The sequence below is a fragment of the Colletes gigas genome, unplaced genomic scaffold, assembly GCF_013123115.1.
Source record: "Colletes gigas isolate AHSC1104 unplaced genomic scaffold, ASM1312311v1 Colletes_gigas_Sc00004, whole genome shotgun sequence".
In the NCBI taxonomy this organism is placed as follows: Eukaryota; Metazoa; Arthropoda; class Insecta; order Hymenoptera; family Colletidae; genus Colletes; species Colletes gigas.
The window spans coordinates 2,262,921-2,282,510 of NW_025106633.1; the positions used below are offsets into that span (position 1 = coordinate 2,262,921).

At 39.5% G+C, this 19,590-nt stretch overlaps 3 protein-coding genes and 1 non-coding gene across 6 annotated transcripts; 2 read left to right on the forward strand and 2 right to left on the reverse strand.

The window, feature by feature from the left end:
• Nucleotides 1–598: 598 nt before the first annotated feature.
• On the reverse strand, nt 599–3,093 carry LOC122405460 (tubulin alpha-1 chain-like). Its single transcript, XM_043410219.1, has 4 exons — nt 2,904–3,093; nt 1,777–2,606; nt 812–975; nt 599–728 (listed from the first exon to the last, which is right to left on the reverse strand). Exons 1-4 carry the CDS (start codon nt 3,076–3,078, stop codon nt 599–601), a joined length of 1,299 nt encoding a protein of 432 aa, XP_043266154.1. The 5' UTR covers nt 3,079–3,093.
• Nucleotides 3,094–3,685: 592 nt separating this feature from the next.
• Nucleotides 3,686–3,767, forward strand: Trnas-gcu. The gene has a single exon. It is a non-coding gene; the product is annotated as a tRNA-Ser (tRNA).
• Nucleotides 3,768–4,444: 677 nt separating this feature from the next.
• Nucleotides 4,445–6,313, reverse strand: LOC122405459 (ras suppressor protein 1). The gene is made up of 8 exons (XM_043410218.1): nt 6,092–6,313; nt 5,702–5,752; nt 5,505–5,625; nt 5,321–5,439; nt 5,167–5,249; nt 4,970–5,084; nt 4,763–4,895; nt 4,445–4,689 (listed from the first exon to the last, which is right to left on the reverse strand). Exons 1-8 carry the CDS (start codon nt 6,234–6,236, stop codon nt 4,605–4,607), a joined length of 852 nt encoding a protein of 283 aa, XP_043266153.1. The 5' UTR covers nt 6,237–6,313; the 3' UTR covers nt 4,445–4,604.
• Nucleotides 6,314–9,128: 2,815 nt separating this feature from the next.
• Nucleotides 9,129–18,822, forward strand: LOC122405458 (mitogen-activated protein kinase kinase kinase 15). Of its 3 annotated transcripts, none has more exons than XM_043410213.1 (24): nt 9,129–9,224; nt 9,624–9,760; nt 9,832–10,052; nt 10,128–10,322; nt 10,401–10,570; nt 10,803–10,971; nt 11,038–11,337; nt 11,418–11,671; nt 11,750–11,909; nt 12,144–12,497; nt 12,570–12,831; nt 12,902–13,039; nt 13,107–13,273; nt 13,348–13,443; nt 13,511–13,650; nt 13,729–13,884; nt 14,237–14,344; nt 14,958–15,070; nt 15,260–15,429; nt 15,488–15,752; nt 16,118–16,445; nt 16,516–16,657; nt 16,776–16,852; nt 16,927–18,822. In XM_043410213.1, exons 2-24 carry the CDS (start codon nt 9,724–9,726, stop codon nt 16,988–16,990), a joined length of 4,086 nt encoding a protein of 1,361 aa, XP_043266148.1. In that variant the 5' UTR covers nt 9,129–9,224; nt 9,624–9,723; the 3' UTR covers nt 16,991–18,822. The 3 variants fall into 3 exon arrangements, with proteins under 3 accessions (XP_043266148.1, XP_043266149.1, XP_043266152.1); XM_043410214.1 differs by having other exon boundaries at nt 14,249–14,344; XM_043410217.1 differs by lacking the exon at nt 14,237–14,344.
• The last annotated feature ends 768 nt before the right edge of the window (nt 18,823–19,590 follow it).

Genomic DNA, 19,590 nt, shown 5'->3' on the forward strand with positions numbered 1-19,590 from the left:
CTTTTTGTTTCTTTTGTATCGTTCGGCGTGATACGCACAAAAAAAGGAAAACACTTCGAACGTGCGCCATTCGAACGAAAAGGATAACGAGGTATGCGCGCGTCATCATATCATCGAATTGAGTGTGTGCTATCCGTTACGTAAAAAAAAAAGAATATGATACGTCACCTTGTCCTCGAACCTGTCCCCCCCAAGATGTGAAAGAAGTCTATGTGCGATAAGAGTTCTCTCCGTGAACTTAACTGTAAAGATGCCGATACAAATTTATACATATGTAATATAATTCGTGCGGCCGTGTGCTGTTCTACACAATAAAAAGCCTGTAATATCTATGGATATCGTACCGTGTTGCACCTTCATTTTTCCCCTGAAAATGCAGTGATAGATCCAGATTTAAAGAAAAAGATTTAATCGAAATATAAAAGTACATGTACATGGGTATTAAAAATATTATACACCTACTAAAACAATATACAGGACAAACATATAAATAAAAATCAACGAAAACAATGTATAGTCTATACAAAACTGAATCAGCTTCAGTTAGATCAGTCAAGCGACGACAAATAGTTGTGTCAAAGAAGAAATTAGTGTTTGTTTAATTTTCGTCTTCACCCTCGCCAGCGTCCGTCGAGTCCATACCTACTTCTTCATAGTCCTTTTCTAAAGCGGCCAAGTCTTCTCTGGCCTCGTTGAATTCGCTTTCGTCCATACTTTCCCCAATGTACCTATGAAACAAAACAATTATTCTCTTATTTATTTTATTTAAACGTTCAGCCTGGAATTATTGATAGGTTTCGAAACCGGTTACCAGTGGACAAATGCTCGTTTCCCAAACATCAAATCGAACTTCCTGTTTAATCTTGTCCATGCCTCGGCAATCGCAGTTGTATTTGCAAGCATCGCCATGGCCCGTTGCACTTTAGCCAGATCGCCACCAGGTACCACAGTCGGTGGCTGATAGTTGATGCCCACCTGAAATCGAAATTAGTATTTTCAAACACTCCGTTAATTTTACTTAAAAGTTTGATAGACAAATCTTGGAAAAAGAAATCATTTTTACGGGGTCAAGGAATAACTTTTCGAACATTCTTGGAATTTCTACATATTCTTCACTAAAATACGCGTTGTTTGCCTTTTGAAACATCAAAATCCTCCAATCCGTTCAGAAGTTACAACGTTTTAAAGATACGCAAAAAATTTTCGAGTAACATTTCTAGTCCAAAATTATATTTTAAGGAATTTTTTTCTCGAAAATGGTTAGGATTTCGAGGGCATGTCTATTAACCAAAAATGATTGCAATTGACCCCTGCAACCAACAATAATTTTTTATAATAATGTGCAATTTTTTAGTTTTCGATTTTTGCCGCTAGATGGTACCACCATGAGTTTCTTTACGTAGACACTCTAGGGACATTTTTACATACTCCATTTTTTGAACATTGTATGTATATATGAAGTTTTGTACTAGTTTAAGCTTGGAATCCTTGTTTCATGTACTGAAACTAATTACAAGCTTATCTTTCTATTAGGAAAGGCACTGATATTACAAAATAGTAGTACAAAACTCTCAAATTTGGGCAGGACTTTACCGCCATCATGCATTTAAGTTTGCACTTTCCACTTAGAAACTGGATCGGTAAACACTCGTTTGAATATGACAATTTTACAAATTGTAACATAACAAGTATTCAATAGTTCACTTTGTTACTTTCTAATATATCTAATATCAATGACATTATTTCACGGGGATAAAAGAGTAGACAAAGCTGTACCTTGAACCCAGTAGGGCACCAATCGACAAACTGTATCGCCCTCTTCGTTTTGATCGTCGCGATGGACGCGTTTACGTCTTTTGGTACCACGTCGCCCCTGTACAGCAGGCAACACGCCATATACTTGCCCCTCTGCGGATTGCATTTGACCATCTGCATTGCAGGCTCGAAGCAAGACGACGTCAACTCCATCACGGTGAGCTGCTCGTGGTAGGCCTTCTCGATGGAAACGATCGGCGCGTACGTGGCCAGAGGGAAATGGATCCTCGGATAGGGGACCAGGTTCGTCTGGAACTCCGTCAGGTCGACGTTCAGCGCCCCGTCGAACCTCAACGAGGCTGTGATGGAGGAAACGATCTGACCGATCAGTCGGTTCAAGTTCGTGTACGTCGGTCGCTCGATGTCCAGATTCCGTCTGCAAATGTCGTAGATCGCCTCGTTGTCCACCAGGAACGCGCAATCCGAATGCTCGAGGGTAGTATGCGTGGTCAGGATCGCGTTGTACGGTTCCACCACTGCAGTGGAGATCTGTGGCGATGGATAGATCGCGAACTCCAGTTTCGCTTTCTTCCCGTAGTCTATGGAGAGACGCTCCATCAGCAGACTGGTGAACCCTGAACCGGTACCACCGCCGAACGCGTGGAAGATGAGAAATCCTTGCAGACCGCTGCACATGTCCGCGATCTTGCGAATCCTGTCCAGCACCAGGTCGATTATTTCCTTTCCCAGCGTGTAGTGACCCCTCGCGTAGTTGTTCGCGGCATCCTCTTTACCGGAGATAAGTTGCTCCGGATGGAAGAGCTGATGGTAGGTTCCCGTACGGACTTCGTCTGAAGTAGGCGATTAGTTAGGTTTCAAACGAAGATTTTATAGATATCTGATTAATTAGAGCAGGTTGCAAATACAGGGTGTTCGATCAACAATGGGAAAAATTTTAATGGGGGATTCTTGGGGCCACAATAAGACCAATTTCAAGAATACCAATTTGTTGGTCGAGGCTTCGTTTATAACTTTTTAACGAAGATCAACAAATTGGTATTCTTGATTTTCGTTTTATTTTGGCCTCTAGAATCTCCTATTAAAATTTTCCCATGGCGAACACTCTCTATAGGGGGCATGAGACTTACCAATGACTGTAGGCTCGAGGTCCAAGAACACGGCTCGTGGAACATATTTTCCACCGCCAGTTTCACTGAAAAAGGTTTGGAACCCTTCGTCATTAGGGCAACCCTGAGGTGGCAGCATACCATCGGGTTGTATGCCATGCTCCAAGCAGTACAATTCCCAGCAAGCGTTTCCCATTTGAACGCCGCCTTGGCCAATGTGAACCGACAGTACCTCACGCTGATAAATTGGGAAGAAAGTCGTTTAAATAAGATTTGCATTGGCGCGAAGGATTCTTATTACAATTCCAAAAGGGTTGCTATCTTTAAGCAAATGATTGATATACAAATTTTCGAAGTACTTTATACTCCGTAAGTTATTTAATTATGAAAGGCTATTACCATTTTGACGATTCCTTGATGATGTTAGAAAATGGAGGGTGAGACGAACAAACCACGTTGACACGATGGACGAATCTAACTAAATGTAGTCTCGAGGAATTTTGTTTTCGTTGCCGAGTAACGATCGTCATTACGGTGAAGCAATTCGCATGTCAATTGAATGGAAAATATAATTCCAATGCATAAAACGATCGAGCAATTGTTAGACCACCGATAGGGAAATTAATTTCTATTTATTTATAATCTAATTTGAATTAATCCAAAAACATATAGAGGGATTCTGATTTAATTGGGGCATATTAAACTATGTGTCAGTCATGAATTTTGTTATGAAGAAATATTTAATTTTATCCGTTAAGGGTGGCCACCCCTGTTCGAAGAACAGTTCGCTCCGTGTACCACCCGACGAGGTGGCCGAGAGGTTAAGGCGTTGGACTGCTAATCCAATGTGCTCTGCACGCGTGGGTTCGAATCCCATCCTCGTCGACTTACTTTTTGCTTTTGGTACAGTTGTATTTCATTTAATTCATTCGCTTAATATACTAACGTGTCGTCCGCGTTTAAATAATTATTAAACGTGTCTATTTATTAAATTGAAATTGCGAATGGGTGCCTGTGAAAAGGAGTGATTTTATAAGTTTTTGTTAATGCGGCGTACGCCGAAACGTTCTGGAACGCATTCTAGAATGCGTCGGGAGAACATTCCAGAAGGCTGTGATGCGCAGTAAAGCAAAAAATTGATGCGCCTACACTCTCTACCTGTGGCTCGCTACATTGTATGCATTTTGGCAAGGAAATAAATGTTATTGTTGGTTAGTTATGGTTCTCTAAAATAAAACCAAAGTTAACAAGATCAGTGGTCTGTTTAAAAATGAATTAACGCGACTAGAACCAGTATAAAGGAAGTAGGTAATTATCATATTGTGGTTAGTCGACGTCGACATCACATCTATCGATATCGATTATCGATGGCGCTGCTGTTTGACTTCCTTTCGAAATAAACAGAAACGATTTATTTCATTCTCAAATATAATTTATTATCTACTCGTTATAAAAATATCGTTTAGCGTACATTAAACAAGTTTAGACAGTACATTGATATATCATACAATAATAATATATAAAATATATGTTCTATTTATACATCGAGATTTTAAATGCGGAATAAAACTATAGTTTCGTATTAATTATATATTAGCTAAGGCACCATTTTTGATTGCAATGATATTATAGATACAAAATTACTGGCAGTGGGTGAATTAAGATCGTGTTATAAGTTAGTTTAAAAATACATTTCGAGCGTTAATTATCGTTTATTTCGTTTTAACGAATATGGGATATTTTCTTACTCTTGTCGTTTTCGATCGGCGGTGGCGGACCTTTGGCATTTTGGTGTCGATTATATACACTGGAAGAAACGAATAGATACATCGTATTTCAAAGCGTATTCGAAGCATGAAAACACCGCTTTTAGTACTCACTATTTATATGTCTCAGAACGAATGTAATCCATAACGTGCGATATACCCACTTGCAGCTGATCGCCGATCGGAGTAACCCATGGATTAAATTCCATTCTGAATACTGCTTTATTACTTACTAAATCCAGGTTTCCTGTAACACGATTCCTCGATAAATATCTCCAAACTGTAGCCTAATTATAAAACGTTATTGTAATCGGTGTTCACCTATTTCCGGAGGCAAGACTGTCAATCGATTTCCTTGAATATGCAACTCTCTCAGGCGCGTCAATTCGCCTATTTCTTTTGGTAATTCTATTAAATCGTTCTCTCTCAAGACAAGCTAGAATGCGATTAAAAGACATGCATAATTTACAAGTAACAGAAACAATAACCAACAGTTACGAGAGTATTTTCATGCTTACAATTTGTAAATTTTTTAATTGTCCAATTTCAGGGGGTAAATATTCAAAATCGTTGTCAGCCAAATAAAGTGCTCTTAATGTTTCTGTAAGAGTAAATATCGTATTTTATACCTAGAAAAAGATGTATTTGTTTAAATATTGATCTTATACTAACCCATCATAAAAAAATTCCCTGGTAAATTTTTTTCATTCAGATTATTATATGTTAAATCTAACACTTCCAGTACTGGAAATGCACCAAATCCACGCGGAAGCACATCCAATTTGTTCATTCTGTAAATTTATTTCAATTGCTCCTTAAATTTTATATCTATCATATATCTAAGCAACGAACTTACCCAACATTGAGAATCCTTAGCTTTGGCATCTGTGACAACGAGACGGGAAGCTCAGTAATATGATTATTAAACAGATTCAATATTTCCAAATTCATCAAATTTGCCAGACCTGGTGGTACAACTATAGAAATAACATATTTGTAAACAATGCAACTGATTGCTCCCCATTTAATTTCGATTTTCCAACAGAAATTTACCTTGAATCTTATTGTGGCTTAAAGTCAATCTGGTTATATTGATCATAGTAACTAAAAAGAAAAAAACGAATTAATAAATAGTTAAGAATTAAAGGAAACTGAAATTCCAAGTATTGGGAGAAATCGAACTGTTGAATAAAATAACAATATTATTTATATCAAAATCAATGTTTGCAGTAATTATAACAGGATTCTCCTTAATAATTTCGTCATTGATATTTTGAATTGTTATATTTTTGAATATAATTTGGCACGCATGCGTCGACACGCCCACCTCGTGGGCAGTGACAAATGGCCACCTCAGATTCCCATCCGCTCCAAAAAACCAGTCGCGACAAGTTGCCTAATTTGGCGAACGGAACGGGTCCCATGTGGGTACGAAAGACTCACGTAATCCAGGCATCTCCTCGAACGTCGAGATACCCTTATCAAAGAGATCCAACTCTGGATTTTGGATCTCGCGGGCCTCATCGAGCATCTTTTTCGCCTTTGACATCTTCCCGGCTGGAATACACGACACTGGTGCTCGATTCATTGCGCGCGCAATTGTACCGCGTCAGAGTTGTAAATAAACATACGTGCACCTCCCCGCGTCTTCATGCACTGACTTCACCGTCGGTCGACTACATTTTATCCACAGATCTCCATATTCTATATATTGGCTGCAGTACAGGGCACGGGGTATCTAACCATAAGAAGTATTTGAGGCAATTTGAACGCTGCCATCATTGAGAATGAACCACTGGTGGCGCCTGGCCGGCATTACATCTACTAAGTCACTAGATTGTAGTAACTAGATAGACTGTTCAATCGAATAAACGTCGCAAATCAATCATTATACGTAAATGAAATTTACGGTACATGCACAATAATAAATCGTTCTATTACTGCATCCAAAAAATAGTAGCTTGATAAACATATGTTTATCAAAAGAGTTTGATTAATTTTGATGTGTAGCATACGTTGATAACTCTTTAATTTGTTGGTTACTTTGAAATCGATTCAATTATTGTTTTCTCATCTTGTTCGCTTAATTACGATCACGTTCGAGCATGCAAACGGTACGTGTGACCGTGATTCGACTGCGGTAACATGTATACGCATGTATACTTGGGAGGGACGTGTTAATCTCAATTATCATTTCATTTTTATTATAATGCGTTCTATCTCAGAGGTGCCAGAAAAGCATCGACGGTGCTCTACTCACCCATGCCAGATCACGCGTACGTGAGCTCGTGGAGTTTCGGAAAGTCGACAGAGGCAATCTGACGCATGCCCTCTTTCTCGATAATCCGAAACTGCCCGAAGTCATTTCGGACCGCCTCGTGGGAGTCGAGAGAGAAACTCATATTTGCCTCCTCGCTCTTGAACAACTGAAATTCGACCTTACGTCAACGCATACGATTCCTGGTCTCGACTGCCCAGGTATTTTTATTTTCCGACCTATATAAGCGTACATAAACAAGGTACTATAATGAACAAAAATCTTGTGAAATTTTTCTTACGGAAATACACGTTTTAAGACTCCCTACTCATATTTTAACTATTGAAAACAAAGAAATTTTTTGTTATTATTCCTATGTATGAGCGTACATATGTATATCATTTCAGATATCACTTCTGATACATCTGGCAACGTATAACCATTACTGCTGGCTACTGCCAACCTCTCGCAGCCTCTGTTGGCTTCTGCTGGCCCCTGCTAACCACCGCTTATATTTCTGACAACGTATAACGATTACTACTGACTTCTGCCAACCTTCGCTGGACTCTGTTGACCGCTGTTGACCTTTCCTGGTATTTCTAACAACGTATAACGATTACGACTGGCTACTGCTTGCCGCTGCTTGTCACTGCTTGCCACTGCTGGTCTCTGCTGTCCACGGCTAGCCTCCGCTATCCTCTGCTGACCACCCCTGATGCTTCTAACAACGTATAACTATTACTACTTGTTACTGCTGGTCACTGCATGCCTCTGCATCCCTCTGCAGGCCTCTGTTAGTCCCTGCCGACCACTGCTGACCACTGCTGACCTTTGTTATCAACTTCTGACAAGATGTATAAGTATTCAAGCCTTGTATAATGTAAATCTATGGCAATAAATGATATAATTTAACAGAATTCTATGTGTTCTCATCATTTTTCCCTTTCTTTTCCTCTCCAAATCATTGCCTTAGTTTTAAGAGACCGTTTTTCCGGTTAAAATTGGATTCCCAAAGTGTCCAGCTCTCGTACTTGCTGCCAAAATAAAAAATTAACTTTTAAATTTTTTTCTGTAATCGTCAAAAAGTCCTGAAACAACTGGGAAGTCCTGAAACAGCTGGAAAGTCCTGAAACAGTTGGGAAGTCCTGAAACCGCTGGAAAGTCCTGAAACAGCTGCAAAGCCCTGAAACAACTAAAAAGTCCTGAACACCTAGAAAGTCCTGAAACAGCTGGAAAGTCCTGAAACAACTAAAAAGCCCTGAAACAACTGGAAACCCCTGGAACAGCTGGAACGTCCTGAAACAGCTGGAAAGTCCTGAGACAACTGGGAAGTCCTGGAATTTCTTGGAACCGCCGAAAATTCTTGGAAACCCTAAATTTTGAGCAAAGTTCTGAGTTTCAAGACTTCCTAGTGGGTTCAGGGAAACCAAGGAGTTTCAGGGAGTCTTATAACTAAGGTAATGATTTGGAGAGGAAAAGAAAGGTAAAAAATGATGAGAACACATAGAATTCTTTGTAATTATATCATTTATTTTCATAGATTTACATTATACAAAGCTTTAATACATATATATCATATCAGAAATTGGTAACAAAGGTTAGCAGTGGTCAGCAGTGGTCAGCACTGGTCAAGAGTAGTCAGCAGAGGCTAGCACGAGACAGCAGAGGCCAGCAGAGACCAGCAGGGGCAAGCAGTAGCAAGTAGTAATCGTTATACGTTGTCAGGAGTATGAGGAATGGTCAGCAGAGGTCGGCGGAGGCAGGCAGAATTCAGTAGTAATCGTTATACGTTGTCAGAAATATAAGCGGTGGCCAGCAAAGGCCAGCAGAAGCCAGTAGAGGCCGGGAGACGTTGGCAGTAGCCCGTAGTAATTGTTATATGTTGTCAGAAGTATCAGGTGTGGTCAGAAGCGGTCAGCAGAGGCCAACGGAGGTTGAGTTGTTCAAGAGCGATAAGGCAAATGTGAGCCTTTCTCTCTCGACTCCCACGGGACGGTCCGAAATTACTTCGTGCAGCTTTGGAGAATCGAGAAAGAGGACACGCGTCAGTTTGCTCTTTGTCGACTTTCCGAAACTCCACGAGCTCACGTACGCGTGATCTGGCACAGTGTGAGTAGTGCACCCGGTGCACAATCTGGCATCACTGTTCTATCTTGAGGGTTTCTATTTTTATACCGGCGGAGGAGCGACTGATTTCTCTGCCATCTGTGAACCAATAAGAAAATTCTTGATGCGACTTGCATTGTGCGCGACCTCGACTCTGGATTTGCGTGTTCTAGAAGAAATGGACGGTTGTATTTATGATGTCCAATGCAAAAGGTATTTTCGGTGTTATTGCTCGATCGAAAGATAATCGGTTCCGGATAATTCTTTGTTAGCATTCGCGAAACGATGCCTGATAAATTGACTGTGCGTTAGCGTTGCACGAGTCGATGTCACAGGCTGCTTGTTTGTTCAATGTACTTTTACGTTTTGTTGCGTTACAGCGGTTCAAAGTCTCTTAGAGACTAATAATATTTATCTACAATGTTTCCAAGCGTCTATCTCGTTTGGCTTAAAATTTGAACAAATTGTATGACTTTATTGTACACTTCGTACGTTTATGTTGTTACGACGTAACGACGTACGACGTGTTTGCGACGTTACTCCGTAGACTATGATGAACAGATTTATATGTTATAATATTAGAGTATTTGTGTTTGCATTACCACTTTGCAGGTAACTTTATAATCACTGTGTTCACCAAAGCTTCTAAGAGCCTATTAAGTAGAAGTTAAGAAAAATATCAATTGTGGTTGATACAAAACGATTGTACAACATGCTTTCCAACTGTGGTGATACAACTGAAATGACTGGTATTTATTTTTGTAATGCATGGTACTAATATATCCAAACTCCCAGTGTTTATGGATAATGACTATTGTAGGCCCCCCGCAATCAACGATTATAGAGGGTATCTCTAGTACAGATAGTGTTGGCACACACAGTGACATTTCTGGGCATACTACAATCTGTGGAAGGCCAAAAATGGATGTGGCTTGTGTCTTGGATGTACAACAACAGGAACACTTAGCACAGAGAAGAAAAGCTTTGGAAGAAGTCAGACAAGCATGTTATCTAGTTAATGCCAATATACATCATATACAGGTACTATAGCTTTTAGATGCTATGGATTATATGTTTTAATATCGAATCTGTAAACATACTTTGTTGGTTTTTTAGTTTGAAAAGCTGGATTTTGGGGAAACAAATGTACTTGATACATTCTATAATGCAGATGTAGCTGTTGTGGACTTGAGCATTCAACTACAACAGTCTGCATTGTTTTATCACCTTGGTGTTAGAGAAAGTTTTGGCATGAAAGAGAACATCCTGTTGCATAATGATGTAGACACTGAAACAACAATTAGGCTCAAGGTATGTCCTGTATTATATTAATGATTCAAATACTAAAAGTAAGCTTTGCTATTATAAATATTGTACTTTAATTTACAGTTATCATGCGGCAGCTATACATTTGTTTCGTACCGTGTGGTAGACTGTGGTTCATGCGTTGCTACAAATCCAGCTACTACCAGACTTACCGGGGAGGAAGTAGTAGACCCAAAACAACATCTTACACTGAAGCTCAAAAAGTTATTTCAAGATGTTGAAGTACAATCTAAGTATGTTTTCACATTTCACTGCATCATTATCTTATATTGTCTTAATTATATCATAGTGCATAGTGCATTTGTTTCTTATCTTATCGTTTAGTACATAAAATTGTTTTAAATCACTTGCACAACCATACGGAATCTTACCAAGTACAATAAATTTGAACTTATTTGTGCGTTACACGTACCTAGAAGTAGTGCCGCACTTCTAGTTTCGTTAACAAATGTACGATTTTTGTAGAGCACACATGAAAGAAAAGTTCCTAGCAGATTTGCGTAAAGCACGCGAAACGTATTCGGGCGAAGAACTTTCGAAAGCTTTGAACAATATGCGTAAACGTTTGGACGACCCGAACGTTTTGTCTGGAGAGGTTGTCTTGAACGTGCTCATCTCCTTCCGTGAAATACAGGTAATGTAACATGTGTTTCATTCCAGAACGCATCCCTTTACTAATCGCCGTTGTGAATTTCTTTAGGATTACGATGCAATGGTGCAGTTAGTCGATGATCTAAGAACAATACCGACTCACAAAAATTACATTAATACTCCGGCTATTCGTTACCTGTATGCATTCGCTTTAAATCGACGAAACAAGGAAGGCGATAGAGAAAGGGCATTGAAAGTTATAGAAAAAGCTTTGGAAAAGAAAGAAAATCATGTTCCTGATATGTTATGTTTGTGCGGGAGAATATATAAGGATAAATTTGTAGAAAGTAGACATACGGACGAAGAAAGTTTAAAGAACGCGATCCATTGGTATAGGAAAGGCTTCGAGGTACGATATGCAATTTATTTGCTTTCTAGATGTTTAAATTGCACAATTTCTTCGATTATAACGTAACATTTGTGCATTAGGTTCAACCAAATGAATATGCCGGGATCAATCTCGCCACGTTGTTGGTTATAGCGGGAAACGAATTTTCAAAGAGCGAAGAATTGCAGCATATTGGCATGGTGTTGAATAATCTCATCGGCAAGAAGGGTAGCTTGTCGAGTTTGAAAGATTATTGGGACGTGGCTACGTTCTTCGAGATCAGTGTGCTGGCCGAGGATTATTCGAAAGCTATTCAAGCCTCCGAGTGCATGTTCAAATTGAAGCCGCCGAACTGGTACGTATCGATTTTAATCGAAGCGTCGAGAATCGAAATGAAAATTGCCGTGCATTAACGAGAATTTCCTATCGACAGGTACCTGAAATCGACAATAGGAAATATAACGCTGATAGATAGGTTTCGTAAAAAGAACGAAGAAGCTGAGGTTTCGCCAGAGGAGCAAATATTTAGTTTTTGGATGGACTACTTTGTCGAAGCCACGAAATCGGAAGTTGGAGATAGTATACGGTTTCCAGTAAGTTGATAAATGGAATCGTTCTACAAAGGATCCAGTTTCCAATTCGGGAGACTATGGCTTATAATATTGTGTTACCAATCCAGCTTACTTCTGTACATTTTGGGTCAAAGTAAGAATAATATAAAACTGCTCTTAGTGCAGATTTTAGCTCGACTTTAATGAGAACAGATTTTTATTAACTTTCGGCTCTAGCGAAAAGATATATTAGTCACCAGGTTCTTTTGTTTTCAGCTCTTAGTGCTGGAGCCAACGAAGATCTTGATGCCGAGCTATGTAAACGTCAACCTCGGGGCAGAAGAGAAATCGGTACAAATATGGAATTTATGTTTAGACAATATGAAGAACAATTGCAAACAAGTACACGATTGGTTGTTCACCGCGAACATGATACGTAGCGTTAGCCTGTACAAACGGGACGAGCGCTGCCTTTTTCTATACGTTCATCAGAACTCCGACGATTTCCAAATGTATTTTCCGTCCGTTCAATGCAGACAAAGATTTTACGATTTAATCTTGGAAATGACCAGGGACCAAGAAGGCATGGTTGCAGACTTGGATGCTTACTTGACCGACGACAGAATGAAGGTTCGTGGACAGTTTTTAAATCAACATCCATCATCGATCGAATTTCTTTTACGAATGTTTTCCGGTTTATAGTTTGAGTATGAATTAGACGATCAGAACAAACGAATAATATTGGGAAAGGGTACATACGGAGTCGTGTACGCAGCTCGAGATCTAAACACTCAGGTTAGGATCGCGGTTAAAGAGATTCGGGAACGAAATTTAGGAGATGTTCAACCTCTGCACGAAGAAATTAAATTGCATAGTCAACTGAGGCACAGAAATATCGTACAATACCTTGGTTCGGTCAGCGAAGACGGATACTTCAAAATATTTATGGAACAAGTTCCTGGAGGTGAATAAACAACACGCGACAATTTAAAAGGAAAGCATACGATATATTTGTTTTGTGCTTGTTCCTTCAGGTAGTTTATCGGCTTTGTTAAGATCCAAGTGGGGCCCCCTGAAAGAAAACGAATCTACGATTGCTTATTACACCAAACAAATTCTAGAAGGTCTCAAGTACCTCCATGATCAGAAAATCGTCCATCGAGATATTAAAGGTGAAATATAATGATAATTTCGTTGTTGTGGAAACGTTCAAGTTTTCATTGTGACTATTGTTTTTAGGCGATAATGTTCTAGTAAATACGTATAGTGGGGTGGTAAAGATATCAGACTTTGGCATGTCGAAACGTTTAGCGGGGTTATGTCCAAGTACGGAAACGTTTACTGGAACGTTACAGTACATGGCACCAGAGGTTATAGACAAAGGACAGCGTGGATATGGGGCTCCCGTAAGTTACACGTTTCATATACAGAACTTAAACTGCATACTGTAAATTGTATAACGTTATAATGTAAAATGCAGGCAGACATTTGGTCTCTGGGTTGCACGATAGTTGAAATGGCGACTGGTAAACCACCGTTCATCGAGTTGGGATCGCCTCAAGCAGCAGTTTTTAAGGCAAGTTAGGAATATTTTCCAAGTCATACAAATGCAGACATCTTTTAAATTCTATTTGTTTCGATAGGTTGGGTACTACAAAATACACCCTGAAATTCCATCAGAACTGTCCGAAAGAGCAAAGAGTTTCATATTGCGCTGTTTCGAGCCAAATCCCGACATAAGAGCAACTGCGGCCGAGTTGTTAGAAGATCCATTTTTAAACGAGTGTGTATTATATATCAGTAAATTGTTGTATACCTAGAGATATATTATAAATAATGTGTTTTGCATGTATATGTACAGAAAAAAGAAAACCAGTCGATTGGTAGCGCCACCAGATTTCAGTCGTAGCATTTCAGTACCTGCCGATAGATTCGAACGTTTAGGAAAATCCGACAAAACCAACAACAATCACATCGTTTCCGCTGCGCCCATTCAAACTTCCCAGTCGGACGACAGGTAACGTAAACGATTCATTTACGTAATACACATCACATATGCCCGAACAGCCTTGTTGTTACAATTCACGAATATTCTCAGTTTTTGTCTCGCTTTGGCATAGAAAGGGATATGTTCGTATGTTCATTTTTATGTTAAAAATAGCTTTTGTGCTGGTCAGAGCAATTTATAATGATAATACGATGAACGGTATTCTTACAGCATAAATAATAAATCTGAATACATTGCACAGAATCTATTTAATTTTCTGTTTTATTTTTTCGTTCTTACACGATCTATTTACAAGTATAAGTATATTTTTTGCCACCACATTGTTAGTAAGTATCTGTTATGACGAAATATAATCGAAAAGTGTTACATACAGTGGAGGGTTGACAAAGTCAAGTCCACTAAGGGAGCGCAGTCCAGCACACCTTCTGTCTCCTATCAGCATGCCCACTGCAACCCTTTCTTTTAACAGGTATGGTACTAACTTCATAATCGGTTGATTCTCTTCACGAAGGAATAGAAAATAACAGTAATATACCTAATAGTCAAGAAATTAATTATCATTAACATCGGCTACCCGGTATAATTTATTATAAGCAACGCAATAATTTGTGCTATTAAATGTTAATGTGTTGTGGGCAACGCGGAGTTTCCTGTTCGTAATCGTAATGTACGTAATTTGGTCTCTGCTTGAAGAAACGAAGACGAAGAGCAATTTGCTATTTTAATATTCGTCGTACACATATATACATCAAGCCAATAATACTACGATCCGAAGCTTGGTGTACTAAACCAGTACAATAGAAATACATTAAAATCTTGATTATATAATCGAGCAACTGGATCTTAATACTCTGCATATGCTTCGTAATCATGCTTACTATCCGTTTTAAAACATTGTTCGGAATATACTCGTAACTTCATCGATTGTTATATGTATTCAGGTTTATTTCCAATCAGATGTTCTGCCAGGAAATGTTCTTGCCCTTGTAACACGCGCGCCACGCAAACTCGACACCCGCAAAGCTTAAGAACGTAAATATAAACAGCGTTTAAAATTAACGTCAGGCCTCTCGTGTTTTTAGCGGAATAGGAACCACACCGTCTATAGAAACAAGCGAATCCGACACAGCTGGAGCGTCAATGACCCGTAGAAGCTCCTCGGGTGGATTGTTGTCGCCGGAAGTTGAACTAGGAGGTGAGCTGTCGTACACGCGACCCGATTAAAATGGCGGCTCACGCGTATTGCATTTATCTTTTCAGAAATATTCTTCATGTTATAACGAATAATAGGAAAATGTACTGAAAGAATACGCTATCTTTTTCATTCGGGAGTATAAATAACTTTCAAATACTCGATCTTTGAATGTTTCCGTGCCGTTGATAGGTCAACCAGGGCAGAAAACTGGCGAGGAGCAAGAAGGTTTCTATTTACTGAAGAAAGACAGTCAAAGAAGAATGACGCTCACTAGAGTCCTTACGCAAGACGAGGCAAAAATCTGCGAAGTATGGATGAGGGGTATACATCAAGCAGAAGGCCAAACTGTTCTTCAAATGGTAATTAATCGTATAGTTTTACTAATATAACGATTTCATTTCTTTTCTCTTTGTTTAGAGCCATTTAGTTTTGTTGATGCGTGCCCTGAGGGATTACATCGCGGAACAAAACCACGAAGTAATCGGGACTGCCATTCGAACGTTGAAGGAAGAGTTGGATTTTGATTCCACTGCCATCAATCATTTAAATCTAGCTATTTACCTTTTTCAAACTGCGGTGAACGAAGTTCTGCGAATGCATAGCATAAAGCCCCACTGGATGTTCGCGCTGGACAACTTGGTCAGAAATGCTGTTCAAGCTGCCATCACTGTACTCTCTCCTGGTAAATTTGGGCTGTTTGATACATTTTATTCGTAAATAATTAAAATCGCCGCATTGAAAATTACTATGCGAGTAGCGTAAGTGATAGCGGACGTGTTAAATCCGGGCTAGATTCACACGGCCTTTCATCTGGCGATAAAACCAGGCGTGTATTGTATACACGTATCAAGTGCGATACATATGGAGATGTATTATCGTGTCAACTCTAAAAATACCTCGAGGGAAAGTCATCACCAATAATAAGGGATCCCTTGTGAATCTAGACCAGACCTCAGCGAGCAGTTTGCTGCTCTCCATGTGTGCGCGCCATTCAGAAAAATCGTTCATAAAGAAACGTAAATAAATGTTTGTAAATCTACGTTGTAGAACTCGGTGCCAATTTGCTGGGTCAAGAACGCGTCCAGACCGGCGGTCAAGGTCCAGAAGAAGGATCCACGTCCGGCGTGTCGACCGTGAATTCCGTAAAGTCTCAGAAAATCGGCGATTCCGTCGATAACAAGTATTGGAAGGAATACCGAGATCAAATGGGAGATATGAAAATGGAGAACATGAAATTGCTGCAAGAGTTGCTCGAAAGCCAAAAATCGTATCAGATTTTGTTGCAGCAAGCTCTTGACGAGCAACGAGCTCAGGTTAATACCTTGACGCGGTTATGCGAAAGCATTAGCAGAAGAACTATGCGGCAGGAATCAGGGTAGGTTTCAATAACTCTATTTTCAAGCGTTTTCTAAGAATATTTTGTTTTTCTCATTTTATGTCCGCAGCTATAATTCTTCTGTGTCTGGAAACAATCAGCCGGTGTCTGTGATTGTTAGCGATGCACAATTTGATGCAGCTTCGTATACGGATCAGGCCCTCATCGAGTGGCTGCAAAATCTACAAATAGACAATGCCTCCATGGAAAGGGTAAACGTTTAATTGATATTAAAGCGTCAGAGCTTGTGCTCATTTAATATGATGATGCGAGTAAATACGTGTGGGCTGTAGCAGAGATTAAAAATGCATATTCAATTATTACTTCCAGTTTATGTACGAGCAGTACACATTGGAGGACATCTTGTGTTACGTTACTCGCGACGATATCCGCAAGCTTAATCTCAGGTAAATGTTACAATTTCTTTTTTTTTTTTGTATACACGGAACATGTGTATGTACTTAACAAAGTGTTTATTTAGAGGGGGAATTGAACTCAGGATATGGCAAGCTATATTAAAGCATCGACAAGGTAATGGCGATTAAATCAGAACGAGACAAACACAATTGATTGTAATATTAAGTTGCGCGCGACATTGGAATTGGTCAACTTCATGCAGGGTAAAATACTTGTTCAAAATGTGGCTGCCACGGGATACCAATGGCTAACAAGCAAAGTTATTAGATGACTAATAATAAACGTTAATGCTTGTGTCGTTTGTTAAAATACTTTCCCGTGAACCGAGAGTTCGCGGGGAATTTTGAATGCACAATGATATTATTAGTTTATCTTGTAGTTCCTAATTATAGAGTATTGAATAGTTACGAGACAGGTGTGTACATACGACGAATTTTTCGTATACTGATTTGTTTTAAAGGAACTTGTTACAGTTGAAGTTTACATAACCTGTTGGGAATATATTTAACAATTGTGTTTGATAGAAATCAGTATTGTTGCGTCGAATGACTTTACATGCCGTGGTCGATCGTATGCAAAATTTGCGTCTGTTCGAAAATTATGGATTTCGACTCGTTACTGTAAATTATTGATCTTGCCAAGTTTAACAAATCGATATCGCGGTCACAAGGAAGATGATCATTATTTGTCTGAAAATTTCAAGCTCTATCGACGCTACTGCCAGAAAAAAAAAAAAACTGATATTACCGAGGAAATATATGTACATGTAAGAAGTTGCCTTATACTTTTGTGTTCAGAGAGAACTGAATAAATACGAACGAATCGCAGTTGCTAAGCTAAGATATCTGCGAATGGATGCTCGCGTATGCAACGCGCTTATTTGCATTTCGCGTCGATACAATGTTGCGAGTGAGAAGGTCATTCATACGCAATGGTTAGCTTTGGATAAAGATATTTTTGAGAGGAATTAAGCAAAGAATCGTAGTGCCTTACAAACAGTGTAATAGTACAAGAGAAGATATTTATTACGCGGAAATGATAAACGTTTTGTTGTTGTATTTCTATATTTCTGAAGATTTATCTAAGTTTTCTTAGACGCACGCGGGAACGTTCATTAGACGAACGGTCCTTGCTTGTGTTAGCTATGTATATAAAAGTGCTTGTTATAGTTTGAAATAAGAGTTTGCTATTAACTGTGCGCCCGAAGTCTGCTACACGTACGTTACACCGATTTTTGTAGACACAAATTTTTATATAACCTCAAATTTCATGCTTACTCACGCGACTTCTTACGGAGAGAACTCGTGCTTCCTTTATACACTGTATAGAATAACAACGAACCGTGTCTTCTCGCATCTCCAATGCCACTTCCGTTGCAATGATACATTATGATCGTGAGAAACAATTTAAACACAAGTGCCTAATCGCATCAGGGACATCGAATAATTTCAGTTAGATCGTACGTTAACGTATATACGCTTCCAGCGACTCGGAGACCAAACGTCGACTAAAATAATTAAAGGGTCGTCTGCCTAAATGCTTTTATTCTTAAAGATTTGTCATATTAAATGCATAATATATTTTTTAATTCTCCTTCAAAATTGTTTTCAGACACGACTCTGTAATTATTTCGAACAACCGTTGAACTGCGGAATATCGATGAAAGATTTTCTGCCTTCGGATAATTGTGCTCAAACGACGAGTGACAATCGTATTGTGCGCAATGATCTCGACTAATCGTTAAGGAGTTTCCATTGCTGTTTACATCCACTGTATTCGTAAGATTAATTATCCTCGTTACTCTTTCAGGCTGAAATTTGTAATAAAGATTCCAGCGAACAGATAAGTCGACTTTCATTCCTCGGTCCCCCGGTTATATTGGATAGTAGAAGGTCCCTCGGAAAAAATTGCACCGTTTAATTGAAATCGAAAGTAAACGAAGCTGAGAAACGGTTCCCGGTGACGCGGGGAGACGAGTACGTGATCGGTTCGAGGGGCTGCTGCCTCTACGCTATAGTCGGAACAAAATCAGCTGGTCGCCCAGGGGGAGGGTCTTACGATCCAAACCAAAATTTTCAATATGGAAAATTGGATAACTTAAACGTTACTCGTCGCAGTTTATCAATTATTTACAAAATATATGATGCAGTAAACATCATTTTTTATTTTTTTATTTTTACTAAATTCTCTTAATTTTTTTAAGGTGGAGCCTTTGAAAAAGTTATTGGAAATGCAAGAAGGTGAGAAATGGAAATGTAGAGGGCGCAGTATGACGTAGTGGGGATGACCTTGAGCGACCAGTCGATTTTGTTCACACTATAGCACGCAACATTTATATGGATGAGACGTTCTTTTTATCCGGTTGTGATGCTTCGTTTAAAAGATAAGCCAAATAGATTCGCAGCTCATCGACGTCGGGCGAAGGCCTCCGTGTCTCCCCCCGGGTGGCTTTTCTTTCTCCTTCGGGATTATCAGCGCGACACGATCTGGTTAGGGGTGCACGCGCGGAGGAGGCGTCGTCGTTACAATTTCGTTGCACGAATTCGAAATCTTTTGTGCGACGGTGATTGGAAGGGAAAAGTGGCCACGTCCGAGGGGGTAGTTTTAAATTTTTCAGGGAAAACGAATGCACTCGGAACCGGCCGACGCGCAAAATTGCGAAAGTTTCGGAACGAGGGTCGAACCTATTCATTTGCACTACAAAAAAAGCCCGCGGCTTATAAACGCA

What these genes read in the sequence shown, in the direction of transcription:
- LOC122405460 (XM_043410219.1), bottom strand. Translation starts at nt 3,078, where the DNA reads ATGGGAAACGCTTGCTGGGAATTGTACTGCTTGGAGCATGGCATACAA. An exon ending in CCTCGAGCCTACAGTCATTG is followed by an intron (nt 2,607 to 2,903) that starts GTAAGTCTCATG and finishes CGCCTACTTCAG; the next exon opens with ACGAAGTCCGTACGGGAACC. An exon ending in GGTGCCCTACTGGGTTCAAG is followed by an intron (nt 976 to 1,776) that starts GTACAGCTTTGT and finishes TTTCGATTTCAG; the next exon opens with GTGGGCATCAACTATCAGCC.
- LOC122405459 (XM_043410218.1), bottom strand. Translation starts at nt 6,236, where the DNA reads ATGAATCGAGCACCAGTGTCGTGTATTCCAGCCGGGAAGATGTCAAAG. An exon ending in CGAGGAGATGCCTGGATTAC is followed by an intron (nt 5,753 to 6,091) that starts GTGAGTCTTTCG and finishes TTTTCTTTTTAG; the next exon opens with TTACTATGATCAATATAACC. An exon ending in AGGGAATTTTTTTATGATGG is followed by an intron (nt 5,250 to 5,320) that starts GTTAGTATAAGA and finishes TTACTCTTACAG; the next exon opens with AAACATTAAGAGCACTTTAT.
- LOC122405458 (XM_043410213.1), top strand. Translation starts at nt 9,724, where the DNA reads ATGCTTTCCAACTGTGGTGATACAACTGAAATGACTG. An exon ending in TATGGAACAAGTTCCTGGAG is followed by an intron (nt 12,832 to 12,901) that starts GTGAATAAACAA and finishes TTGTTCCTTCAG; the next exon opens with GTAGTTTATCGGCTTTGTTA. An exon ending in AGCGTGGATATGGGGCTCCC is followed by an intron (nt 13,274 to 13,347) that starts GTAAGTTACACG and finishes TGTAAAATGCAG; the next exon opens with GCAGACATTTGGTCTCTGGG.